The sequence below is a fragment of the Eleutherodactylus coqui genome, chromosome 2 (genome assembly GCF_035609145.1).
Source record: "Eleutherodactylus coqui strain aEleCoq1 chromosome 2, aEleCoq1.hap1, whole genome shotgun sequence".
Classification (NCBI taxonomy): Eukaryota; Metazoa; Chordata; class Amphibia; order Anura; family Eleutherodactylidae; genus Eleutherodactylus; species Eleutherodactylus coqui.
The window spans coordinates 72,466,554-72,493,431 of NC_089838.1; the positions used below are offsets into that span (position 1 = coordinate 72,466,554).

The 26,878-nt window shown below is 39.7% G+C and overlaps 1 protein-coding gene across 8 annotated transcripts in view; it reads right to left on the reverse strand.

The window, feature by feature from the left end:
• The window catches only part of TENM2 (teneurin transmembrane protein 2), a 1,550,877-nt gene that overhangs the window by 108,028 nt on the left and 1,415,971 nt on the right, over positions 1-26,878 (reverse strand). For all 8 annotated transcript variants that reach the window (XM_066591118.1, XM_066591117.1, XM_066591116.1 and 5 more), the window contains one exon: positions 1,821-2,031. In XM_066591118.1, coding sequence (XP_066447215.1) covers positions 1,821-2,031 — 211 coding nt within the window. The remainder of the gene's footprint in view (positions 1-1,820; positions 2,032-26,878) is intronic.

The following is a 26,878-nucleotide window of genomic DNA, read 5'->3' on the forward strand; positions in this document are numbered from 1 at the left end:
TCAACTCTATAAGCTAAGCCTATGTGCTGAATGTATGTGACACACTGAGCCTGTTGGTGTAAGTGTTCTACTTCACTCCCCTGTCATTTCCCTAGTATCAGCTCTGAAAGCCACTGCTCAATGCATTGAGTAGCATTCGAAGTAGTTCACCCGTTCTGACTTTAAAAAGGATGGACTACTTAGCAGCACCATTCTATGCATTGAGCGGTGTCTTTCAGTGCTGACACTAGGGGAATGATGGGGAAGGTAGGTATAACACTTACATTCACTGACTCAGTGGGTCCCTTACATTCAGCTCATAAATTTAGCTTATAGGTCTAAATGTAGGTGACAGTTTCTTTAACTTGTTTATTTATTCAGTGCTTTCATTTCAAAGTACAATTGATTTTTGCACATTTTTAATGTCTCAATAAAAACTGGAAAAATGTAGGTGTTTAAAAATTTTTGACTGGTAGTGAATAATATGGCCACCCATGAGTAACCAAACTGAATTATCACCATTTCATGAAACTAGAAGACTTGCCTGCTTAGGACCATTTAACTAGAAATAAATTGTTCTTTGTCATAACATTTTCACTTCCCATTTGGGCATCACTGAATGTATTATACATAATCATAAAAAAACCTAATTAATTGCTCTTCATTTCTGGGTATCTCTTGAACAGGCATGCAGAACCAGCATCCCTGGGGCCATGTCTGGCCCATAATACCATTCTGTGTGGCCTCCAACTATCTGGTCATCGACATGCCTTTCTGAATTTGCCCACTACTCACATGTATTTTTCATGCCGCAAATAAAAGTGTGAGCATGTAGCATGGGAGCACAGAGACAGGTAAGTACTAATGGTGCAGTGTATGACCATCGCTGGGAACCTTGTGGCACACAAGCAAGGAAGAGATGACGTAGAGAAAAGGGCATACATGTGGGTATCCACATTTTAGTTTTATGGAAGCAGTGAAATAGCCATCTGTTTCAGCAATTAACAGAGAGCTACATGCATGGTCTAATCCTTTCTGGAGTGGAGAGAGGAGAAATCCCTTTCCTAAAATGGCTGGAAATCCCTGAAATCGAACCGGTAACTACTGGACATTTATGGCACATACATCTGATACATCATAAATGTTTCAAATGAGAAGTTTTACTGCTGTCCTTGTGATTGGTTTAATCTGAAAATGAGGCGCTTGAAGAAGTAAAAGTTGTGTTGTCCTGGTCTATAATATACAGATGGGGCCTTCAGCACCTTTATTGCACTACAGTGATACCCAACGTGCCTACACTATTTGCATTGGGCGATATCCATTCAAAGCCAATGGTAACAGTTGTGTTATGCAAATAGCGTAGAGCTCAAATGCTACATTTGTACAACTCTAGAGAATAACATTGACTCTGTGTTCTGCACCTACTCCATACAGAAAGAAGATAAAGGGTGAATGAGGCCTTCTGTATAGTGGAGAATGCAGGTTCACGTTTATTTTTGGTTTTTGTATTGTAACTTTCAGTCTAAATTTCTGTTACAGTGTAATTGATTTTTTCTAGACCCTTTGTAGGGCTGACAAGTTTTGAAAGGTTGCACAAAATTGTACCCTTTTTAACAAGCTCATATCAAGAAATTCAGTGACTAGACATACATTATAATCTTTACATATTTAGTGCTGCACATAAGGGAAGAAAAAAATTGAAAGCTTAAGACGGTTGGATATACGGCAACTACAAACTTAAGGGTTAATGTTTTTTTAAGGTGGATACCACAGCTGCTAAAGGATTCTTCTTTTAACTTCATATGATCCTCTAAATCTGTATTAATCTTTCTATTTTGTACCTGCTGTTGAACGGATTTTCTCCAGGAATGATGTGCGTGCTGTCTTTTCCGACCAGAAGTTTGATTCGATCATAAAAAGACTTTACTGCCGGTGAGCCTGACTGGCTTTGCTGGATGATATCAAGAGGGTCACGTGATCCACGGCAAAGTAAACTCGACTGACAAGTTGTTTGCAGACAACAGTCTGGGTCCAGGCAGTCCACAAGCCCATCTGCAAGAATGTAATAAGAGTGAATGAATATTAGCAACTTCTACAGATATCCATAACAGTAAGTGACAGCACTGCGGAACTGGGCACAAAGAGACGTCTTCCATATTGCCAGTTGTTAACCAGGTGTCCACAGAGTCTTAACTTTGTTAAGACTAAGAACTCATGGAGAAGGACCTTCACTGGGTGAAATGTAGAGGTCCATAACTGCAACAAACAGAACTGTAACTTAGCTTGGCTTCTAGCTTCTAGATGTTCCCTAAGCAAATGGGAATAAAGCTTCTTTGATGTGCAACCCATAGCCGTGCAATCGCTGACTCATCATATGTAAAAAAAGGATGGTAGTTGTAAGCCTTATATATAAAAATATCATGGATTAGTATTTTTTTTATTTTCGAAGCAGCAGTGGAATATGAAAAAAAAAAATCAGACATGGACTCCAGGCTGCAGCTATACTTAACGAGGTCACAATTTTTCTGAAACCAGTAACAGTATAAATAAAAAGTAGAGAGCCACCTAAAATGTGATTAAAAATGTAGTATAAAAATCATCAGAAGACGTATCTATGTAAGGTATTTACTGTATTTTCCACCATAGAATAATTCCATTATATAGGTGAAATAAGACGTTCCACCAACTAAGTCAGTCCCAAACAGGTTCATTGTACAAACAGTTGTTTCAAAGCAAAAAAAAGAAGCAAAGAATTCTCAGGCATCACTATCTAATGGTTACCTATATATGGGTAAACCTATTTAGACGCATGGCTCATTCCAACACTCTCTGTATTTTTTTTGCTTCAATACAATTAATATTTATCTGAGACGGTTTTGTCGTGATACATATAGAAATGTTCCACACAGCACCTCCTCTGTAATTCCTTAGTGAATATACATAAGGCCTCATGCACACGGCACATACGGATTTACATAGCGGAAAACCTGTGACTCAGTGCGGAAATTATTTTCAAATGCTTTCCGGTGATCGCGGATGCAATCGTTTTTCTACGCCAGTATACAGTGGATCGTTAGCGCAGAAAAAAATAGCAAGCCCAAAATGACTGCCTTCCCCCTCCCTCCATACCACCTCCCTGCTTGGTCTCCAAACAACCAGAGAGGTATCTGCCAGAAAACTGCAATGCATCAACAATTGAATTGCGGATCGTTTGCTTCCATAGAGATCAATGGAGCCCATCTGCATGGAATCCACGGTAAAATGGAGCATGCTGCTCTTTATTTTCTGCACGTAGAATCCACAAATCAAATCCACATGTGTGCGTGGAGCTAAGGAAGCTCCATGCTTTCCTATGGGTGACTAGTACAGTGGATCTCCCGCGTGGGTCCTGATCGCGGATTACACAAATCAAATTTGCCCGTGTGCAGGAGGCCTTAAACTGTTCCGAATGATGGAGAATGCAGCACTACCTGACAAAAAAAGTAAAACATATCCTCTTTGTGCCCCAATTATATACGTATTTTCAGTCCAATCAAGTCGTTTGTCTCCAGTACTTTTTCATCTGGTTGTATTTTACAGAATAGGTAGTAGATCCAACTGCCTCCTTACTCCCACAATTATCGATGCAATCTGACTCGAATACTGGCCATACACATATCATTTTCCCCAACACCTCCATAAGCATACATACGTTAAACAGCCAAGTATACATATTCATTGCCATGAGTAGGCCGACATAATCTACTACCGTACTTTTCTGGTAGCTATTTTCCCCCAAAGGAAAGTATTTTTGGGGAAATATTGTTTCTTCTTGGGGATAGCGCCAAGCTGGCATGAGGAGACTTATTTCCCAGATGAGCATTGCATGGTCTATAAGGCATCTGCAGCTCTACCTATTAGAATATAGCTTCCTTTTATGTCAATTTCCAACATTCTAACAGGCCTTGCAGCCTAACTAAGGAATAAACCAAACTAGAATCGTCCCCATAAAGAAAATATACCCATGTAAGAGAACATTCTGCATGTCCTTAGCCATATTGGAAGGTTTGTTAGAGGATCAGGCATTGACATACAGGGAAGTTATCTTCCAATAAATGGTACCGCAGAGACACTTTTCATCTCCCATTAAGGGCTCCCACACACTTGCGATTGCGTTTTTTGTTAACGCGATTGTCAATGGGACTTTCTATTGTAAAAAAACGCAACGCACGCAACTGCGTTTTTGGTGCATTGTGTTTTTAACATTAGAAAGTCCCATTGACAATTGCGTTAACAAAAAACGCAATTGCAAGTGTGTGGGAGCCCTTAGGCTGGGTTCACACGTGGCGTATTCCCGCCGGAAATCTCGTGGTTTGGCCGCAGCAAAAACCGCGAGATTCCCGCCGGGAGAACCGGGGCTTTGAAGCGGCCCGGCCGCTCGCTTTTCCGTTGTGGCTGGCGCTCCCATAGAGGAGAGCGCGGCCGCGACGGAAAGAAAAGATAAACAGACATGCTGCATATTCTGAAACCGCGGCTTCGCCCGCCGCAGCCACAGTTCCAGCCTGACTTACCGCAGCGGATTGGCCGTCCCGTGTGGACGAGATTTCTGAGAAATCTCGTCCACATGGGTGGCTAATCCCGAGATTAGTGGCCGCGGGCGGATTTGCCGTGGCAAAACCGCAGCAAATCCACCCTGCGTGAACCCAGCCTTACACTCCTGAAGGTAAAAAGGATTTTGCATGCTTAAGTCCAACGCCATTAACGTTTCTTTCTCCAGTGTCCAACAACCTCCATATATTGTAGATTGCCTTGAACTGCAGAATAGCTCACTTGCATATAAATACCCAAAATGCAAAGCAGAGCAGTGTGAGTATTTCTAGAGATGAAATTAGAATAAGATTGGTTATCAGCCAAAGTGGTGATCGATGGTTCTTCCAGGTATCAAAGGTAGATTCTTTTCGATATAATTAAAAAAAAAAACAACAAAACCGTTCAACAAACTAAACTAATATTAATAGCAGATGATTAATTGAATATTGTAAAGGTATTACATGTTACACTTGAAGTCTATGGGGTGAATGTTTATCAGAGGGAAGACTTCAATAAAGAACTACAGCATCACATATATTGGAGAGCACTACTATTCTTAACAAAGTCTTCTCCCTCTGCTACTGTTTATCTCCACATTAATTACAGATGGAGCAAAGTTTAACTTGACACAAACTGGCACAGAACTGTTTCTTACGTTTTCAATAGCTTTTCAATGGCTTTTGTTGTGTTACGATAACGTGTTGCAACAGATTATCAGCATTCAATCACATTTTGCTACAGCTGTACTATATATTACGGACCATGACAACTTTTCTAAAGGACACAATGGGTAAGACTTTAGAACATGGTGCAGACGATTCCTAAAGCTCATCTGTCACTACAGGTTGTTCAATTAAGTGCGTGCTTTTAAAGAACTAGTGTGTAAAAAGGAGGAAGAAGGAAAGATTTTTTTGTAACTAATCTTTTAAATGTGAAATCAATAACACCACAATAATGTTACCGTGTCTGGGAAATTAGGTTCTTCTTAAGGTAATTAAATACATAAGTGATTCTGTTAAGCTATTTGCATATGATTGATAAAGAATGACAAAGATAAATTGGGCCCATCGCTAAGAAGGCTACTGACAGCCAATCTGGTAGATTGTATCTCACAAGGCTAATGCAGCTCTCCCACAAGTCTTCATACTGTGGGATTTAATACTAGCAAGATTTCCCATAGGACACGATGCAGCAAGGAATCATGCATAGACGTCATGTTTCCTGACAACTTTGACAGATTTTCAGGGCTATTGAGTAGTTATAATAATTATGTATAAAATCTTGTAAATATATGTCATGTTTATATATATATCTAGTTGGAGAACTTTTATTCCAAAGAGCGGTTCACACCTCTTAATGACTATGCTCAGCGTTGGTAAGGTGTAATTGTCGTCTTTTCGAACACATATATGTTGCATTACACTTCTTATGTCTATTAATATGTGTGAACCTATTATTCCCATATGACCTCATAACAGCAGCATGATAATGGGCTTCTACACGCAAGCACTTTTTGAAGACACTGAACTTTAAATTGGCACACCAATCTCCCAGTGGCCTGTCAGTCAGGAGAATCACATCATTGTGCCAGTGAGCCCCTTTGGATATAGTCTGACATTGCAATCTCCACTAAATTACCCTGTCACTGCCAATCTTACAGTTATCTTGCAAACAATCAAGTAGGCAATCAAACTGCTCAGAATTGCCAGTTCAGGACCTGGGAGGTTAGTATGTCTCCATTCAATACCAGTAAAAAAGAATATCATTCTTTTGACATTGGATGAGAGTCTTATATATTTATTTCTCATTTCCTTTATAGCAAAGGGCAGCACTCTATAACATCAGACTAAACCCTTCAAGACCACACTGCGCCTTTGTTCTCTCAGTGTCACAGAACATTACATATATGTCATATATATCAGATGCAATTCATAGACTGTGAATGAAATATTGGGAGCGTGTCACTACTCATTACAAATATACAATACAGTGGCTATCCTAGCCATGGTTCACTGACATTAATGCTCTTCTCCAGTTCCCAAGTGATCTTCAGGTACATACATCATCTTCATTCACACATTAATTGAGTTTGGAGCATCATAAAAATACTAAGAAGCTGCAGACAATAGTCAACAACATTTCCATTCTCTATATTTATTCACTTTCTAATGTATCCTTTGTTATCTCGACATATCTTACGATGTGTGGCACGAGATAACCAGCTAAAAATATAGATATTATCTGGCACTACTTTGTCATGAGAAGTCTACCCTGTGTGTCTAATGTTTGGCCAACCAGTGGTTGTGAACTGCAGTTCTTTGAGGGTTTTGCTAGCCTTGAATGATATTGTATTGACTTTCTTCCATGAGAAAGTGAAGTCCTTAATTTGAGCTAAGGTTAGGGTGGCCAAATCTGTACATTAAACCACTATAAACTAGTTGGAAGCCTTCATCATCTATGTCCCAGTTTTATCGGCACAGCCCTCTAGAGTAACCTTCAAAAGGTAATAACTGGGGTGGAGGTAAGACAAAGCTCCGAAAGGACAGGTTTTAACTGAACCAAGAAAGAAGCAGAATAGTGGATCTGGCACAGACATGTAGCAATGCTCTTGTAGGCCAGTAGCCAATAAAGATGTGGAGTCATCAAGGTTGGGAACTACTGCTTAGTAAATATGATTATCAAATTTCCATCTTGGTGAACCTCAAGGCAACACCACAAAGATGCTGAAGAATGACATGGAATCACAAGAACTGGATGCTGAACTTTTGCTCCAATCTATATAATCATGTTAGGCGTGACCCTTAAATAATATGAAGGCAAGTTGCGCAACTTCCATTGAAATGAATGGGAAATATTGTGTGCCTCCCATTATTGTACAGGGCTGGGGTTGTGGGAATAAAATTAGCACTGAAATGCAATTTCTGCACATTTGTGTGTTTTATATGCTATTGAAAGCAGTTCTGTGGTTGTGTCAGTTACAGGATCTCTCCCATCACGACAGTACGTCAAGTGACAGCCATGTGACTAATGCCATTGTATAACCCAGACCTGATTGCATAAGTTGTAGCCAATTGTGTATATAATCATTACATCTATTGTATTTATCGCTATTTTGGCTTTACAACATAACAAATCCAAACTGTGATTTAGTCTTCTATTGTTCTATTACCCCATTGATTCTAAAAAGTCAAACATTGGGTTAACTTGTTTCGCCGAGCAGAACAAAGTATTATTTTCTCATTTTTCTTGTTATTTAAAGAACAATGCACTATAATTTTAGCAAGCCACATGTAACTTGCAAAATATTCTCATGAAGTGCTGTTCAGCTTTTTTTAAACACAAAATAATTCATGATATTCGTTGGTCAATGAAAAACAGCATAAAGAATCTTATGATAATTATAGCTTTTACTGGAATCCACTAAGATTTTGGTCGGTTATACAATTAAACTAAAATACGAAATCAAGAGAAATTCAGAAAGGGGTAATTTAAAAATGTGCATAACAATCTTCCTATTTCCATACGCATGAAGGAAATAAATAGATTTGACTGGAATAAGGATTGTACTTGGTAAATGTGGATAATTTACATAGTGAGTGGATTCATGGCACACTAAGAACATCTGTTCCCAAAGGCTAAGTTATCTATATACCTTTATGTGATAATAGTCATTAAATACAGGGCTTGGGTTAACATACTGTAACAAGTGAATTACAGTCCAGGACACCTGTAATAAGGAGCTTAGCCAAACATAAGCCGCATGGTTTCTTGCGCAATCTCATTATTCCTTGTGCTCAAGTGAGAGGAAGCTAAAACAAGTCAGTGTATCATGAAGATGCAGTGTATTGTACAGCAGACAGCAAAGTCTGAGTGACTGTTAAATGTATGTAGCCTCTCATAATGAAATAGTGGTGACCCACAGAAGGTCAAGGGGTTGCTAGGAAGCTTGAGCTTACAAATGCAATAGAATAACTTACGATAAGGCTAAATAGGTAATACAAACATTGCAGCAATAGTGGTATATAATAGTAATTAGAGCTTAAAGGCTCACGGATTTTGGCCATGGAATGCGAGTAGAGTCGCTAGAAAAATCTATAGTGCTTGGGCAGATCGGTGGCAAAAGAAGACCTGGCCAAAGAACCAAAGAACATGATGGCTGATACTGTCAGTGCTGATACTGGCATGGATATCACACAACTGAAAGAAGCAGTGCAAAACTGAAAAACATGGAGGGTGCTCGCCTTTAGAGTCACCGAGGGTCGTGAACTACTAAATGGCTAACAACAACAAGTTAGTAAAAAAATGTGCCCAAAAGCAGAAATTGTGATTAAATAACAAGAGAAAGTATACTCGCCTACTTATTCTGCCACTGCTCTGGCTTTCTCTGTCAGCATTGTTTACCTGTCTGCATTTGTGCCATGCCTGTAAACCCCATATGCCCATGGTAGCCCATCACTGATCACATCAGTCATACCAAGTGATTGTATGATACCGAAGGGAAGAGGACCCTACCTGAAGGGCTTATAATCCTCAAGGAAATGCGGAAGTAGGCACTAGGTGAGGGTAGAAGGTGCTCATAGTGTTGTGTAGTGGCAACAGGGTAATTGTAGTTCGTAGGCTTTTCTGAAGAGGTGGTTTTTGAAATTTGGATGGTGGGTAAGAGTTTGTTGTGTTGAGAAGGCAAGTTCCAGAAGATGGGGAATGCATGGGGAAACCTTGGAGGTGAACAGAAAAAAAGAAACTAAAGCAGAAAGTCTTGCAAGGACTGAAGAGTGGGAGAGTAGACTAGAGATGCATAGAGAGAAGAGTTGGTGGACGGGTTTTATGTCATTCGTAATATTTTTAAATGAATCAATTGGGCAATGTTGAGCTAGTAAAGGCGTTATCAGAGTGGAAAGTAGTGGAAGAACAAGGGATGAGGAAGATTAACCAGGCAGCAAAGTGAAGAGTCGATTGCAGAGGTGCAAGAGTATTAGATAGGAGGCCATAGTGAAGGATGTTGCAGTACTTGAGGCAGGACACGAGGAGGTCATGTACTAGGCAATTGTGTTGACTTCATGTTGAGGAAAGGATGGATCTGAAAAATGTATGTGAAGGCTACTACTTTGTAGGTCTATTAACTATTTAAGATCATGTTCCTTCTTAGAAGCTGCTCGGGGTATTCTACCGTTGGGAATTTGATCATCCAGGAGGTTAGCTATACCACAGTTAGATAACATGATTTGCTGAAATTAAATGATTGTGGTATAACACATCATTTTATTTAAAGACTAGTGTTGCCAAGTTCTATTTAATTCTTATAGATTTTGTTGCAGCTATTGTGAAGGGTAGAGTGTAGACTGGGTATAAATGTCGGTTTACACATTTCTTTTGTAATATAAGATTAACGGTGGTGAGGATTTCTATTATTCACTGAAAACATGAGGAAGCAATTAAATTTTAGGTGCCGCTGTGGAAAAGCAGAAACTGACAGGTGTGAATCAAGTGAAAAATAATTGAAAAAAAAAAAAAAGTCGGATCCATAGCAGTGCAGCCAGCTCCTTCTGTGCAGCGGCACATTGTAAAGAGATTACAAGCATGAACACATTTGTAAACACTCTAAATGTGTAAAGCTGTCATTCACAAATACTGCCACTAACATTAAAAGAGGTTGTCCTAGAATCTGATCATTTATCCACAGGGTAGGTGATAAGTGTCTGATTGCTGGGGGGTCCAACACCGAGACCCCTCACAGATCACAAGAATGAGGGTCCGGTATCGCCTGGTTGACTGGAGTAGTGCTGCTGCACCATTCAAATTCTATGGAACTGCTGAAGAAAAGCCAAGTAGGAGCGCTCTACTATTTCATCAGTCCATTGGGACAATCAGATATGACAAGACATACTAAGGACATGCCATTGACTACCTATTCCACATCCTTGCCTGATCCTCCAGCCACAAATTGACTCTTCCCAACAAACAAATCTGAGGTCATAAAATCACTTTCGGACTTATTAGGGTTACACAGATACTTGCCAGACACAACTGCTTAGATATATGGGTTTGGTAGATGCCAAAAAATGCTTTTATTCAAAGGTATAGTGCCAACTGTAACCTTTAGGCTGGGCACACATGAGTGGGTCGGATTCCGCATGTGGTGATTCCAGCTGTGAGCCCGGTTGGTGACCCTGTGTACCTCAATTAACTGCACAGTTATGCACAGTACAGTTTTTCCTTCTGTTTATTTGTATTTTCCACGGCGTCACTCAGCGATGACGCGGGTACCCGCAGCCGATACGTAATGTTAATTGAGTATGGGCTGTGGGTTGTACGGCCTCAATTGATATCAATTCTGTGGATTTTGCGGCGAAATAGAGCATGTTGCAATTTTTCTTCCACTTGCAGAATACTCAATTTAGATCTGCGAATGGGAATGAAAAATCGAAAATGCATGACTTTCAATGCCTGCGCTTCACCACGTACCATCTGCGCGAATGGCGAATGCGGAATCCGCAATAGAATAGCTGTAGTGGAGGAGCAGTAATGGTCTATGGCCGTTTTAGAGTTCCAAATCTTCACGTTTGGTAACTATTAGAACTTTCTAGAGTTTTTTATACCCCAAATTATCCACTGAGGGTATGCTCCATAGCACTGGAAAGCTGGGGTATATACTAAATAGTATTTTATTATAATAGATAGGAGGACTATAATTCTTGTTATTTGTGGAAGGACAATTACTACTACATAAACTCCTGGGCTGAGCTGACGCAGAATGTTTAATTGTAATCCTTTTTATTACTTAGTTTGTTTTGCTTGATAAAATGTATAAACAATGATATAAAAACTAATGGCAAGTAAAGTGAAGCCGTTACCCAAAGTAACCAGTCAGTTTTCAGCTGTGATTTTATAGTGCAGGTTGGAAAATTAACTATTATTACAATTCTGCATATTTTCTGTGCACTAGCTTTCCCCAGAAGCACTGCTGTGTACAATTTCAGTTGTATATTTCTGCATTTAGGATGCTAGACAGAATATTTTCAAGATTTGAGAAAGCAGCTCATTGTTTTTTTTCAGCCTATGTAACTATGTACAGCAAGATAAATATTACAGCTATAACTGGATGGTAACACTTCCTTAAAGGGCAACTTAAGTGATTTTTAAAAAATTATTATGTAGCTATCCCCTCAGTATATATAATTTAGCTGGTGGTACTTTGGTTAGTTATTCCTTTCTATCTGAAACTCACGGCCTCTTTCTCATCAGATGGTCAGGTGATGTCACTTCTGACCAGCTAAGATCTACTTGGGTTTATGCTGTCTGAAACTTGTCAATTCCTCAGATGCTAGATAAAAAAGACCTTACAGCATGATCCCCTTCACTTGAATAGGACTGCGCTGTATTATCTTGCACATTTTGGCCCCTTCATTTTCAGTATTAGTAGGGAGTCCAGAAGTCAGATCTACACCAATCACTTTACAAGATGGGAATACACATTTAATTTGGAAATATTTAGTTTTATATACTTTAATTTTCTATTTTTCTCTCCTACTTCCAATCAGTCTGCAAAAATAATGTGAATATTCTTAGTATTACTACTGGCTCAAGGGTTGACATGGTAGCATCAACTTACATGAACGTCCTATTATAAGACCTGCACTCAAGACAGTCATAAAAATTGAGATCACATGACAAGATGACATGCAAAAATATTCTGTTGATGCTATCATGACAACACTAGAGCAACCAGTGAAGTAACAGTTGCAACAGTTGGAAGATGGAGAAGGTAGCCTTATAGAAATCACCCATTTCGTGAGCTGTATTAAAATAGATGCAGGACTTGGGAGAATAAAAGTTCTTAACAATTGCTCAGTAATGTTGTCACCTAGATTACACTCTACTGTTTAAGTCAGCCTGTAGTGTAAGAAATTGGTCCCCGGTAAGGCAGTCATATAATGCCTGTGGTCATCAGCAATATGTATTCCACATGATACTGACCTACTACACAGTACACTGTCCATCTTCACCTCCCAGCCCACGGTTCACTATGTGGTTTTGTATTTGGCGCTCTTGTGCATTCCCGCTTTGCTACATCATTTCTGAACACTTCTTGAGTCGTGTAACTAGCACACTTGTGAATATCATTTCTATAGTATAAATATATTACATTGCGTAAAGTGTAAGTAAAATATTTACCGTTACTTCATTGCCAGTATTCTCTTCCAATTAACACAAGCCAAGATTCCTAATCGAGTGATTATAAAGCTTTTTAGCAGCATGTTCTCTAAAGTCGATCAGCCACAAATACACATAAAATAGTATCCAGACTATCGATATGTTAATTCTATATGATAATGCAAATCAGAGGCATAGCTAGGCTTTCCATCACCTGGGGCAAAAATCAGTTTGGTAAACCCCAACCACCCAAAACTTCATTCACAGGTGCAGGGAGCCAGCGATGATGTCACCAACACCATGGCCATGTGAGTGTTGCAGTCAATCATTCACCTTCTTCAGCCGGTGATTAGCTGCGATGGTCACATGACCTGGTGTCAATGATGCACCCAGAAGTGAAAGCCAGAGGGAATCATGTGCCAGTGAAAAAGCAGCAGTGCAAGAGCAGGAAAAATTCTCAGGTAACCCCTCTAACCCCATAGTGATCAGCCAGCTAGAGCTGTATGAGGGCTTATTTATGATGAATAGAAAATGGCTACTACTAAAAGGCAGAAAAAGTTGTAATTTACTTTTAACATTCAGATGTTGGAGTCAGCAATGACTGTGGCATCTGCAGGATTAAACAGCATCATGATTGGCTTGGGGAAGTGCTGTCAGAATGGTGAGTATATGGATGTTTATTTGGTGTTTTTTTTAACTAGCAGAAATAGCGGTGAAAGAGGCTGACATATTTATTATTGTTGATAGGCGGCAGAAAAAGGGGCTTCATTAGCTACAGGGGCATAAAAAGGCAGCATTATTAACAATGGGGACAGAAAAGGTGGCATCCAAATACTGCAGTGCAGAAAAGGCAGCACAATTCATAATAAGGCAGAAAAGGCGGCATTATTATGAGGGAAAAAAGAGACATTAAGTTTTGGCAACAGAAGGTGTAGCATTATTACAAATGGGGATAGAAAAGGGGGAATGTTTACTGTATAGAGGGCACTAAGAGCAGCACTCACTGTGTGGGGCCTAATTACTATCTATGGCACTATGAATGGTGTAGCAGTGTGGAAATATAGAAAGGGTGTTGGAAGAGCAAGAAGCCAAAAATTTCTGTGTGTCAAGTTCCACAGAGAATATAGCCTGGAGGAGTTATTGTGATGGTCTGGGTACGGATAGAGAACAAAAGGGATGGAAAATGACACCAATCGGCGATTACTGGAGCTAACTGCACTGTGATCAATGTCACTATGTAGAGCTGGTAACTATTATTTAGAGATATACTATTTCTATGAAGGAGTTACTAGCACGCACTATTACTGCGAATGGATACAAAGGGGGTCTTAGAATAGAAGGGCTGTGGCCTGAAAATTTGGTGTGATGTGCTAAGTGCGCTGCAAATTTGATACACTTTATGATGTAAACATGGGGGGGGGGGCATAGGGGCCCCATTATAATTCACTGCTCCACACAGCTTTAATCTGGCCCTGGATACAACTGTATCCATTTATTCAACATTGAGCAGGACTATAGTATCAGCATTCAGGTTTGCAACCTTTACATATGAAGAATAACGGTCTCAATCACGGACAATAAAGTATCTGGAAATTGGTGAAGAAATGAAGCCTGAATAGATTAGATATATGAAACTGTCTAAAAGCATAACCTTCTGTAGTCCATAGGAAAAGAACACAGCTTTTATTTCTGGCAGTGCCGTACAGTTTTTCCTTGAGACAGTTCTCATAAATCTGCCCCTTTAAATGTATTAACAACTTTCATAACTTTTCATTTGTTTACTGATTAAACATTATTAATATAAAACTGGAAAACTCATTTAAGTGAAATTCTCTGTGTGAAATACTCCTTTTCTCAATGGTTTATTAGAGTTTGCTGGGTCTGGAAATAATAGACGATGGTGTTGTAGTCACCTGGTAGTAAGAAATTTCTTTGTGTATGAAATCACAAATCTTGACATCAGTAACACCTGCAGTGTTTCCATGTGAAGATTGTTAGAAAGACAGCATGAAATAAACCACATAATATTCCCGGTCCACAGGGATAACCTCAACCTGGAACTAGAGGACAGTCTGGTGACAAAGTTAAAGGGACACTAAACTGAAATTTAATGCACTTGTTTGTAGGAGAAGAAATGTGAAATTGGTTTGTACTTTTTTCTTTAGGAAGCAATTACTTTGCTTAGGCATACAGTAGTAGGCGCAGTTGGAGCCCCTCCCATTTTCTATGCTTTGTAGTGGGAGGTATACAGATTATGGTCTTATGGAAATATGTACATTATTGTATAACAAGGCCACGTCATTTCCATGTCCGCTATTCCTTGCCTGCAAGGGAAAATGAATCAAGGCCTGTTTGTAGGATTTTGGAATACTTCTGCACTGAACATCATCAATCACAGTGGCCATGCTGACCCTTGTCTCCATCAAAAGCAACTATAGTGGGCAGATGAGCATCAGAACTGGATCAGGGATCAGTGGGAGAATGTGGCCTGGTCTGATGAACAACATTTTTATATGATGCTTATAACTGTGTGTGTCACTTACTTAGAAGAAGAGATGGCACTAGGATACACTATGGCAGTGTTTTTCAACTCCAGGCCTCAAACACCATGATTTGAGGAGATCCTTTGGGGAAAACACCTGTGGCAATTTGTGAGGCACTGACAATATTTACATCATCTGTGCAAAACCTTGGATATCCTGCAAACATGACCTGCTGGTTGTACTTGACGATTGGATTTAGGAAGCACTGCACTATGGAAAGAACACAAGCTGACGGAGTCAATGTGACATTCTGGAGAATATTCTGCTGGGAAACTCTGGATCTAGGCGTTCATCTGGATGTTACATTAACACGTACCTCCTATCTAAATATGGTTTTAGACCAGCACACCACTTCATTGCATTGGCATTCCTAAGGGCAGTGGTCTTTAGGAGCAGCATAATGCACCCTAACACACTGCAAAAATAGTTCAGGAATGGTTTGAGAAACAAGACAAAATACTCAAGGTGATACCTTGGCCTCGAAATTCCCCACATCACAATTCGATCAAGCATCTGTGGAATGTGCTGGAAAAACAAGGAGGGCCCAACTTACACAACTTAAAGGATCTTATGCTAACGACTAGGTATCAAGTACAATACAGCACTTTGAGAGGTCTTTCAGAGTCCATGTCTTGATAGGTTGGAACCCTTTTGGTGGCACGAGGGGCCCTACACAATATTAGGCAGATGGATTTAATATTATGACTGATCAGTATATACAAATAACACACCCTTACCCCTACCAAAGCACGTAAAGCAATATCAACTGCTCGGACACAGAATCCAATCGGCTTTACAAAGAAAATGAAAAGTTAAAGCTTGTTCTTTTTTTTCTTCTGCTTTTAATCCAATATTGCCCTGCTCCACCTTGTAGTCCTCTATAGACCGAATCACTGAAAGTTGGTTTACTTCTCCTTCACATCTAAAAATGTGTCTAATGATAAAGCAAAGTACTGATGTGAAATTCTACTTTCATGCTGCTAGAAGAACACAGGCAGCCTAAATGGTGCACTTGCTTTGGCAACACTTGGCAGCACGCAACACTCCATTCACAGAATAGAGGCTACAGGGGAAACCGGTAACATTCTAGAACGATACTGCTTAGAATGCGGTCTCCTTATAGAATAGTTAAATTACTTTTTTTTCATGTCAACGTTAAAAAGCAAAATCTACGGCGTATGAATGGCATTACTTGATATCTTAGCTGCATAAAGTGGCTGGTAATGTAGGCAGAAAGTGGCTGAACATCCTTCCTATTGATCATTTTGCACGGCATTTTGTTTACATATTAGTTTTCATTTTGTCGAAAACAAAAGCCTCCTGACACGCGCTGACCCAGCTGTCTGGTCCCATTGTAGGTGTGTGGGGAGATAAAATAAAGCAGGCTGTTGTCTCCCTATAATTTGGGTCTTTGTAGTAAATGCGGTGTGGATGAATGCATGCTTCAGAAGCAGATCACGTTTGCAACACTACACAACATAAATGATATGAGCTGGCGATGCATAACCGCTTTTCTATTACATTCTTTGAAAGTCATGATTTATGCAAGTTGTTGAATCCTTTGACAGAATGTTCATTTAAAAGCCCCCTACGTTTGTTAATAAATGTAGCAGTAATGTAATCTGCTGTTAAGTGAGATTTAATTAGGCTGCTGCATTTGGAAAGCATAAAGTCCATCCAAATGTACAACTTTTCCAACCAATGAAGTATCAAATCAAGATAAATCTAGCTCGTCTAATTTTAACCCATATATTAGTATATCGGTAGTAATTTTCATAAATATTCCACGAATACAAATGGGCTGCACTGGGATAATAGATTTTGCTTGATACTGTGGTTGATTTCCATAACTACTGAATTACAAAAGGCTTCCCTCCCACTTCCAAAGATAAATGCATTCTCTGCAACCCATTAGCACATTGCTATTTACTAGACGTATAGCAGTGCAGGGGGACATAAACCATTTTGGACACTGATTACATTAACTCCTTCATCGCTGGCAAGTTGCCAATATCAAACCTAAGATGTGATGAAGTGAAGGGCTCTTCATCTTTCATCTCTTAAGTTCCCACTGCATATTCATAAGTCTGGATATACATAGACAAGTATTACGTTCAATGTAGGAGATGGAGAAAATATCTATGTGAGTTATAGTACAGAAAAAAAAAGCTGAGGTCGAAAGCATTGAGCCATTGAATTTAAAGCTCCCAAGTTTTGTATTCTGGCAAGGGAAATATTTCCTAAGTTAAAAATGCTCAGATTAGAAAAAATGATGTGAGACCTCGTAAGGCGCGATAAATAAAAGCATCATATTAAGTTTTACAAGTTTTATTGGTGCGCAGGTCGGGCTGTGTCTCTTTTAGGAAATTGTTCTGCCACCTCCTCTTGAAGCGTGGCAGTTATATCGCTCCCTGTGATATGTAGTTGATGGTTATTTTCATGGGGACATAGAAGTCTGATTGAATTCTTTTCCTCGGGCTAAAAAAAAAAAATTGGGGAGTGTAGAATGAACCGTCCAACTAAGAAAATGTTAAGTTCAGTAAAATTCACTCGCTTCTTAATTTCTACTCTTTTAAAGGAACCAACTCTAACACACACTTAGGATATGTATATGTAACAAAACTATTTCTGCAAGATTACTTTGAAGTCCTTTAACGGTCTGTTCTTGCAAATTTTGTTCAGCCATGTCTTAGGATCCTTTTAGACTACTCAAAGAGAGACAAGTAACAAGTACTGATCTAGACCAACGCTCATTTAAATGGCCTTCACACAGGCTGATTGAAAATGTATGGAGGAGGAACGATGATCCATACAATCCTTCACCCCCAATACATTTTCTTCATTGTTGGCAGCACATGCCTTTTTTACAGGGTGGCACAAAAAAATCCAATCGGCTGATCGCTGCCCTTTTTACAGGAAGGTGAATGTACATTCAGACCTATCAGTGGCCTGTATAAAAGGCCTTTTAGTTATATTAGTTTATTAGGAAGCTGGATAACAGCAATATTCCAACATTACAGAACCCATAAGGGTTGACATCCAACTGTCCTACACTGCTTAAATGAAGAAATATAGGGCTAGTGAATAGAGATGAGCGAGCACCCAAATGCTCGGGTTCGTGTTATTCGAGTCGAGCTTTTCGTAAAATTCGAGAGCTCTACTCAAGTAACGAACCCCATTGAGTACAATGGGAGACTCGAGCATTTTTGCATGTGGGACGCCAGGTGCCGAGCTTTGCTTTTTTTTCTCTCTCTCTCTCTCTGGCACGTCACAGCGGCGAGGAACAAAAAACTGGGGCGGGGTCGAACACGGCTTGATGCTTGTTCGAGTAACGAGCGCCATCGAGTACGCTAATATTCGAATGAGCATCAAGCTCGGCAGAGTATGTTCGCTCAACTCTACTAGTGTATATTTGCTAAGCTGATTTGCTATTCAGCAGCCTGGGAAAGCTTGACAATTCTGTGAGAGCAATCAGGATGCTTTCTCACAGCCGAAATTAACCCGCAGGATGCACCATAAGCCGTAGTAAATTCCGCACCACGGGGCTCCATGTGGATTTTGATGCAGAATTGAAAATAGCTTAAATCTGCCTGCAATTTTACATCAATATCCACAATTAGACTTGCAGATTTTGGTGTGGAATTCCACAATGGCAAAATAAGATGCAGGTTTTGGTGCGTATGGCGAGCTAATCCGTCCTGTGTGACATCACCCTCAGTGATATGAGTTGTTTGCACCAAGCTTTCTTTTATGCATATATAGCTATAGTCTTTTAAACAACACAGAAAGGTTCTCAGAGACTTAAAAAACATTTTTGGGGGACAGAAAATGGTCTTAAAAAAAACAAAAAAAAACTACGTGCCTATTAAATGGTCCTCTGCGCCAGCACAGCTATCCTGGTGTCCACTGCTCCTCTTCCAGGAGTTCATGTGACCATTGCAGCCAATCACTGGCTTCAGCAGTTACATGTTGTTTATGGCATTATTATGTCTGAAGCCAGTGATTTGTTGTAGCAGTCACGTGAACAACTAACAGCGGAATGCAGGGTAATTGGAGCTACAATAAAACTTCCGGTCTCCTGCACTCCCTGCAATATAGTCAAATATGGGAAAAAATATATCCCACCGCTCCACTTTAGACGTAATAAATGTTTGTCCACGACAATCAATTTTTTCAGATGACAGTAATTTAACTTATTTTTAATATATATCTCCTAGCCTTGGAACAACTACAGACCTCCTCAATATTTGTGTCTTTCCCATTTACTCTCCTTAGGGATGCTACAAGTTACAATAGGCAGTAGATTCAAGCCAAACCGAAGCATACAGATTCCTATATGCTCTCCTGCATCCAATGCCATAAAGAGGTTTCTCTTTGCTGCATCTGTCTTTATGAAGGAGTGGAAAAACTGTGCAGAATCTCACAGATAAAAGATGACGTGCATTTATTAATTATACTCACCAGATTGAAACTCAAAAAGGCATTTAAATATCAATCAAGTCCATCAAAGAAAAAGTAAGAGCCTTGATGGACTTGACTGATGTTTCAACACATTTTTCCATTTAAGTCTTATGACTATGATAAATAAATGCACATCATCTTTTACCCGTGAGGTTCTGCTCAATTCTTCCACTCCTTCTTGGCGCAAACATGACTGACTCAAACATGACTGTGGAAAATGTGAAGGAAGTGGCCAAAGACCGGGAAGCATGGCATATGCTGATCCACAAATAGACTGAAAGTCGGCAACGGCTGAATGGATAAATCATCATCAAGCCAACTAATAGGTGGTGTAAAATTAGACTAGATAGTTGAAAAAAAATCAAATTATATACTTATAGTGATATGGGCATCCAGATGTTGTGGGTGGTGATGAGATCTACTCAGAAGCTCATTAAAATAGGCTACAAGAGAGGGGGAAAGAGTGTCAAAATATTTTTTAATAAGAAATAGGAAAAACATCAGGCCCTGGACTACTTCTACTAGGAATAGTAGAAAGGTCAAGCTTGTCCTCCTTAGCTGTTACTGGAGAAAGGAGAGCATTGCCCTCTTCCGCCAATAACAAGAGATGGCGAAGGGAAGCTAAGAATGTCTGGACATCCAATGATCTGGTGTCGGCTTACATTGAGCCTTCTTCAGGACAAAATTATATGGGTAATGGTGAAAGGAAGAGAAACATTGAGCTATCTCTTTTGTACCATGTGGGAGAGAGCGGATCTGTAGGACTAGGATGATTTCTTTGGACTTTTTTAACAGCAGCTGACATAATTTGGCCCACAGTTGTCATAAGCATATGTTTATGCCGAAGTCTTAATAGCGCCTTTGCAGTTTTGAAATTTAGTAGGTCTTCAAGTATATTACAAAAGGAAGTCAAAGTCTCCTGTTCAAGGGAAGCTAATGATTTTTTACGAATTCTCTCTAATTCTCTCATAATTTGTGAAAGTGTGGAGGAGATTTAATGAAGTTGTTGCTTTTCAATGAAAACTCCTAAGGAGATGTGAGCTTTGTGGCTTCTCACACAAAAGTTTGGCTAGCATCAGGGTCCGAATTAGTGGTAAAAACTTAGTTTTTGTGTAAGTTTCTTTTAGGCGTCTTTGGAATCTATGAGTGTATTATTTAGTTTCCATGTCATTCCCGGCAAGGGACATTTGAGATAGCAAGTATTAGAAAAACTGTGGTATGATCGGAGATAGTTATACTTCCTATGGAGGAGTCGGTGATGCACAGCAAAAAAACGTCTGCCCAATAGGATGTAATCTCATTTCTGATAAGATCTGTGAGCATTGTAGAAGAATATAAGATACTTAACATCAGTATGTAGGGTGCAACAGATGTCAACTAGTGTCCTATGGAGTAATGCAATCCCCTCAAAGCCTTGAAAAAGAAGGCTGACCTTGAGGAGGAGGCATTCATCTGAGGGTTAACCCTTTCCAATCCATTGTCTGACCTCTGAAGACATTATGATTTAAGGCTGTACAGCTCCGATGTTGGAAGACGTCCGTCGGGGTTCTCTTACTGTATATTGCCAGCCTCTCTGCTGCTGGAGCCTATCAAACGTGTCACCTCATGCAGTACTGGCTTTAGCCAGGATATAGCGCCGTAGTATAACAGCAGAAAAAGAGTAAGCCCCCTAGGAAAACCAGGATACAAATTGGATTGGAAAGGGTTAAGTGTCAGATTGAGATTCCCTCCCAATATAGCCTTTTAGTAGCAAATATCTTGCCTTAGAGTCTAATATACTGTCTTTATAGTGGAAGGGGACATGTTTGACAGTTCCTACCTATCCTCAAATGGGTTTCCTGTAAGAACAGGATATTTACTTTATCTTTTCTCATCAAAGAAAATACATGACTTGACTAGGGGCGTTACATCGCTTTACATTGAAAGTGACTACTTGGATTTTTAGATCCAACATATCATCTCCATGAATATTGGTGACACATTAGAAGGACAGTTACCTACTGTATTTAATTTTAGAACAACCGGACCATGAAAGAAAAAAGGCATAGCCATCGATAAAGGACTTTGAGTCCTCTCAGTTTGTCAGTAACGTGCTTGAAAGATCTCCGCTTTTGTAGGGTGTATGGAGCAATATTTTGGTAAAACTGTAGTTGAGAGCCGTCAAAGGCAAGCTTACCACATCCCTGGCTTTGATAAAAATAAGGGCTGTATTATGAGCTCGATTAATTTGTGAGCAGTGTTGTAGCATGTGCTCTTTCAATGCAGCATTAAGGTTTATAGGGTCCTGGTGCGATTGCTCTAGAACCCTTTTAGTGCATTCTTCAGGGTCCTTAAAGAAGTAGTCTGGTCTTTTTACACCTGATGATGGCCTATCCAAATGACAGGTCAACAGTTGATGGACGGGGCTCCGCCACTTGGGATCCTATCTATCAGATGATTTTCCTGCCTGCTAACCAATGCAGCAGCACAGATGTTATCATCAGCGAACAGGGAAGGAAGTGGGAGCTCTGGCTTCACTTCCACTGAAATCAATGGGAGCGCCGCACTGCTTTTCCACTTCCTGCTTCTGTTACTTACATCCTGTCCTGGGCAGTAAGTGAAATAGCAGCGTGGTGCTCCCTTTGATTTCACTTCTCCCCTGTCTGCTGATGACAACATCTGACCCGCTGCATTGGACAACGGGCTAGATGATCAGCAGATGGATGGGGACTAGAGATGAGCGAGCATACTCGCTAAGGGCAATGGCTTGAGCGAGCATTGCCCTTAGCGAGTACCTGCCCGCTCGAGAAAAGGTTCAGCTACCGGCACGGGTGACAGGTGAGTTGCGGCAGTGAGCAGGGGGAGCGGGGGGGAGAGAGGGAGAGAGAGATCTCCCCTCCGTTCCTCACTGCTCTCCCCCGCCGCTCCCTGCCCGCCACCGGCAGCCGAACCTTTTCTCTCGAGCAGGCAGGTACTCGCTAAGGGCAATGCTCGCTCGAGCAATTGCCCTTAGCGAGTATGCTCGCTCATCACTAATGGGGACCCTGTATGGTGTACTCTCGGCCATCAACTACTGATGTAGTAAATATTATTCTAATATTTTTTAACTGATGCAGTATTGGTGGTGGCTAGAGGTATTGAGGGATGTATCATTACTCAGAGATTTTTTGTGCATGTGGTTTAGTGGCCTAGTCCCACCCCGAATGTAATGTGATTAAATCCCTTGCTCTCTGCTAACAAGAGCAGTGGTTGTGGGTATGAGGCACAGACTTACAGTTTAGCATCTTACAGAGTTTATGCTGTAGGTCTAAGTAAGTGGCACAAGGACAAATCCAGACCACATAGACAAGACACATTTGCATCCAGCAAACACACTTCCAATATGCTGCCGTTTTTGCCTCTGAAAACCTCTCTCATAGAATGCTTATTTTGCTGAAGTTTCAACCTGTGCCATCAATGGATTAACAGGATTAATGGAAATAGATTCCTAATCTTGTTTTCTTGCATTTAGCTCCCAGGAGGATGCATAGGGGATAGGGAGTTTTATGTACTGAAGACACATCATATCAAATGGTATCTTGGTTCTGAGTATCTAAGTAGTATTAAGAGTGGTCTAGACTCACTATCTTATTACACATGATGTACTATTATTTATTGATATTTCTCTAGGGGACCTTGAGATATTGGTGTCATTGTCACACACACACAATGCCCAATGCACAAGGAAAGAATTAAATGAAACTTTTATAACTAAAAGGGAGAAAGTAAATCTGAAGCCAAAACATAATCTATAACACAAACTTATTACAGGCTGGTCCGCACCTAATGTATATAATGCTGCATGGCTTAGATAAAGCAGAAGAGCTTATACAATGAAGGGATAGACTGAGGTTGTATATCTGCTGCATATAAACTTGTGTCTTGTAGAATTTTCCCTTAAAGGGACATTCAAGTTTTTTTTGTTTTTTTTAAATTTTGTTTATAGAATAGGAAATCGTACAGTTTTCTATTATACATGTATTTAAAACTCTGATGATGGGCAAAACCCCCAAAACAGTCTGTCTATGAATGGTTAACTTTTTCTTCTGGCTTTGGTTTATATTCCCAGTCATTGTTACAAGGCTGGTTAAAAGTTCTGCTGTTGACATGTAGGAATGCTGTGTTCTAGTAGGTGGTGCTGCAGAGGCATTGTTCCATTTTCCAAGTCCTATTCAATTATCCTATGGGTGCATTAAGCAGACCATACCACTTTTTTTTCTCTTTTTTTAGGCAGAGGCTATAAGAAACGTATGCAAGCTGACTTTTTAACCACATATACATATAATAGGAAAGTATATGATTTTCTATTCCATAAGTAAAAATAAAATCCCCAAACACCCTCTTTTCTTTATGTATATAGTAACTTAAAAACCAAGTTCATAGCAGAGTGTTCCATTATCAGTAACGCTGTAGGTTTCCTACTTTTACAGGTCTACGAGATTCACAAGATTGGAGGTTTCCACATGGTTTAAAATGAAACACACGGATTCTATTTGGGAGCATGAATCACAAAATAACCCACTTTCTGGTTGCAAAAGATAGGTATTTTAGATGATTATTGTTATTACTTCCAATATGAAAAAGTCTATTTATCAAGTAAGAGAAATTGTTTCTGATATTCAAGGTATATCAATTTTCTGGTAAACTAGGTGTAGCATTTTTCTCCTTAGTATTTTGTTACAATTGTCGGACTGAAACGTGTACATGGTGATTTTAGTTTCTCTATCTATCTCATATCTATCTATGTCATATCTATGTCATATCTATCTATCTCATATCTATCCATCCACCATCATCTATCCATCCATCCATCTATCTCATATCTATCTATCTCATATCTATCTATCTATCTCATATCTATCTATCTATCTGTCATATCTATGTCATATCTATTTCATATCTATCTATCTCATATCTATCCATCCACCATCATCTATCCATCCATCCATCTATCTCATATCTATCTATCTCATATCTATCTATCTATCTCATATCTATCTATCTATCTGTCATATCTATGTCATATCTATTTCATATCTATCTAGCTCTCTATCTCATATTTATCTCATATCTATCTCATATCTATCTCATGTCTATTTCATGTCTATCTCATGTCTCTCTCTCTCATATCTCTCTCTCATATCTTTCTATCGTATCTATTTAATACTTCTCTATATATACCTCTTTCTCATTATCTATTTATCTATCATCCCTTTTACACTGCACAGTCGGGTAAATGACTGAACGAGCGCTGACATAACCGCTAAGGTCATTAGCGCTCGTGCGGAGCGTTTACACTGACAGACTTCACCACTGAATCACGGGCTTCTCACCTACTATGTGAAGTTATAGGGGTTTACACTGAATAACAAACCCGCAATCCAGTGATGATTTGTGATGACTGAGAGACAGTGATAACGAGAACTGAACAAATGCGAAAATGATGTTTTTGCTTTTACAATGAATGATGAGCCTCGTGTGGTGCAGAGTGTAAGCTCTCGCCTACGACCTGAAGGTTGCAAGTTCGATCCCCAGATGATTCAGGTAGCCGGCTCAAGGTTGACTCAGCCTTCCATCCTTCTGAGGTCGGTAAAATGAGAACCCAGCTTGGTGGGGGGTAATAACTAATAATTACCTGAAAGCGCTGCGTAATAAGTTGGCGCTATACAAATACCAAGATTTATTAAATTGCTCAATTTTGTTTGAGTACATTTTCTGTGATAATCATCCCGTGTAAATGGCCCTTATCTCTATCCTATATATATATATATATATTTGATACACGTAATAATAATACTAGAAATTCACAGGGACATAGGGCCATGCACTTCAGGCCTTCAAAATGTAATTGCATGAAGTCCTCTTAGGCTGCATTCCCTCACTGTGAAACCCACATGTACAATGTAGTAGGTATTAACTGTGGCAAATCTGGAACACCATAGGGCACTGGCATAACTATATTGGATGCAGTTGCACCGGACCCCAGGAGAAAGACTGGATGCCAGGTCTTTCCTGTTATTTATGATAACGTATTCACTATGGATCATCGGAAGTGGAAGGGAACAGGAGCTCTGTAAACAATCTTTGTCTGATGCTTTTTGATATGTTTCTGACAGTATTTCCTATATGACGCAGTATATAGACATGATGTTTCTTCCATGCAGAGAGGTTTTGGGTCTTTGGTATGTTGTGGGCGGTGGGGGGGCACATGGGTGACTTTTGTATAAGTTGAAATTACAGAATGAGAATCTCAGTGTAGGTACATGCCCATCACCACGATCCCATATAACAACTGTTAGGGCTATGGTGGGCATTTACCAGCAGTGGTCCTGATATTGTAGAAATGTTGGTGAATTTTATGTTCAATAATCATGATTTCTGTTTTATTTCTGTTTTCATCGTTAAATAGACTTTGACATTGAGATTGCAGTTACTACATCAGCGACTACCGCTATTATAGCAAGCATCTGCTACTTCAATTACTGTGAAATGAAGAAGGGAGAATTCTATAAAAAGTTGACAGACCTGGAGATGGCCCCTGATGAATTATTGGCTGATGATGACGAATTTATTACAAACTCCTATTCTTATGGAGGAGGAGATTCTGTACCATTAAGGACCTCACAGCTTCCCACATGTGTGGATGTCTGCTACCAGCTTTGGGTTTTAAACGTATTTGATTGAGGAAGAAGTATAGTTCTAGTACCATCCTTAAATACCATCAACATCCACGTTATACCACATAAACAAATGCCACAACCTAAGGATTTTGTTAGGGTGAATACCCACTTGTGTTCTTCTTGCGCGTTTTTTTTTCACGCGATATTACTGCATTTTTTTCACGCGATTGTCAATGGGAATTTCTAATGTTAAAAACGCATCGCACAAAAATTGCAAAGCACAAACTTGCGACGCGTTTTTAACATTAGAAAGTCCCATTGACAATCGCGTGAAAAAAACGTGCAAGAAAAACGCAAGTGCGTATTCACCCTTATAGAGTATTAGGCAATTTTCAGGGTATGTTCAGACACACGGTTTATGCCAATTAAAGCAGTTTGGGGTATTTAATCTGGGAGTGTGATAAAAGGGGAATACCAGTCTGTAAGATGAGCGAGTAACTTGGCCGCTAACTCGTTCGCACTTGTTCAGCCTGTTTA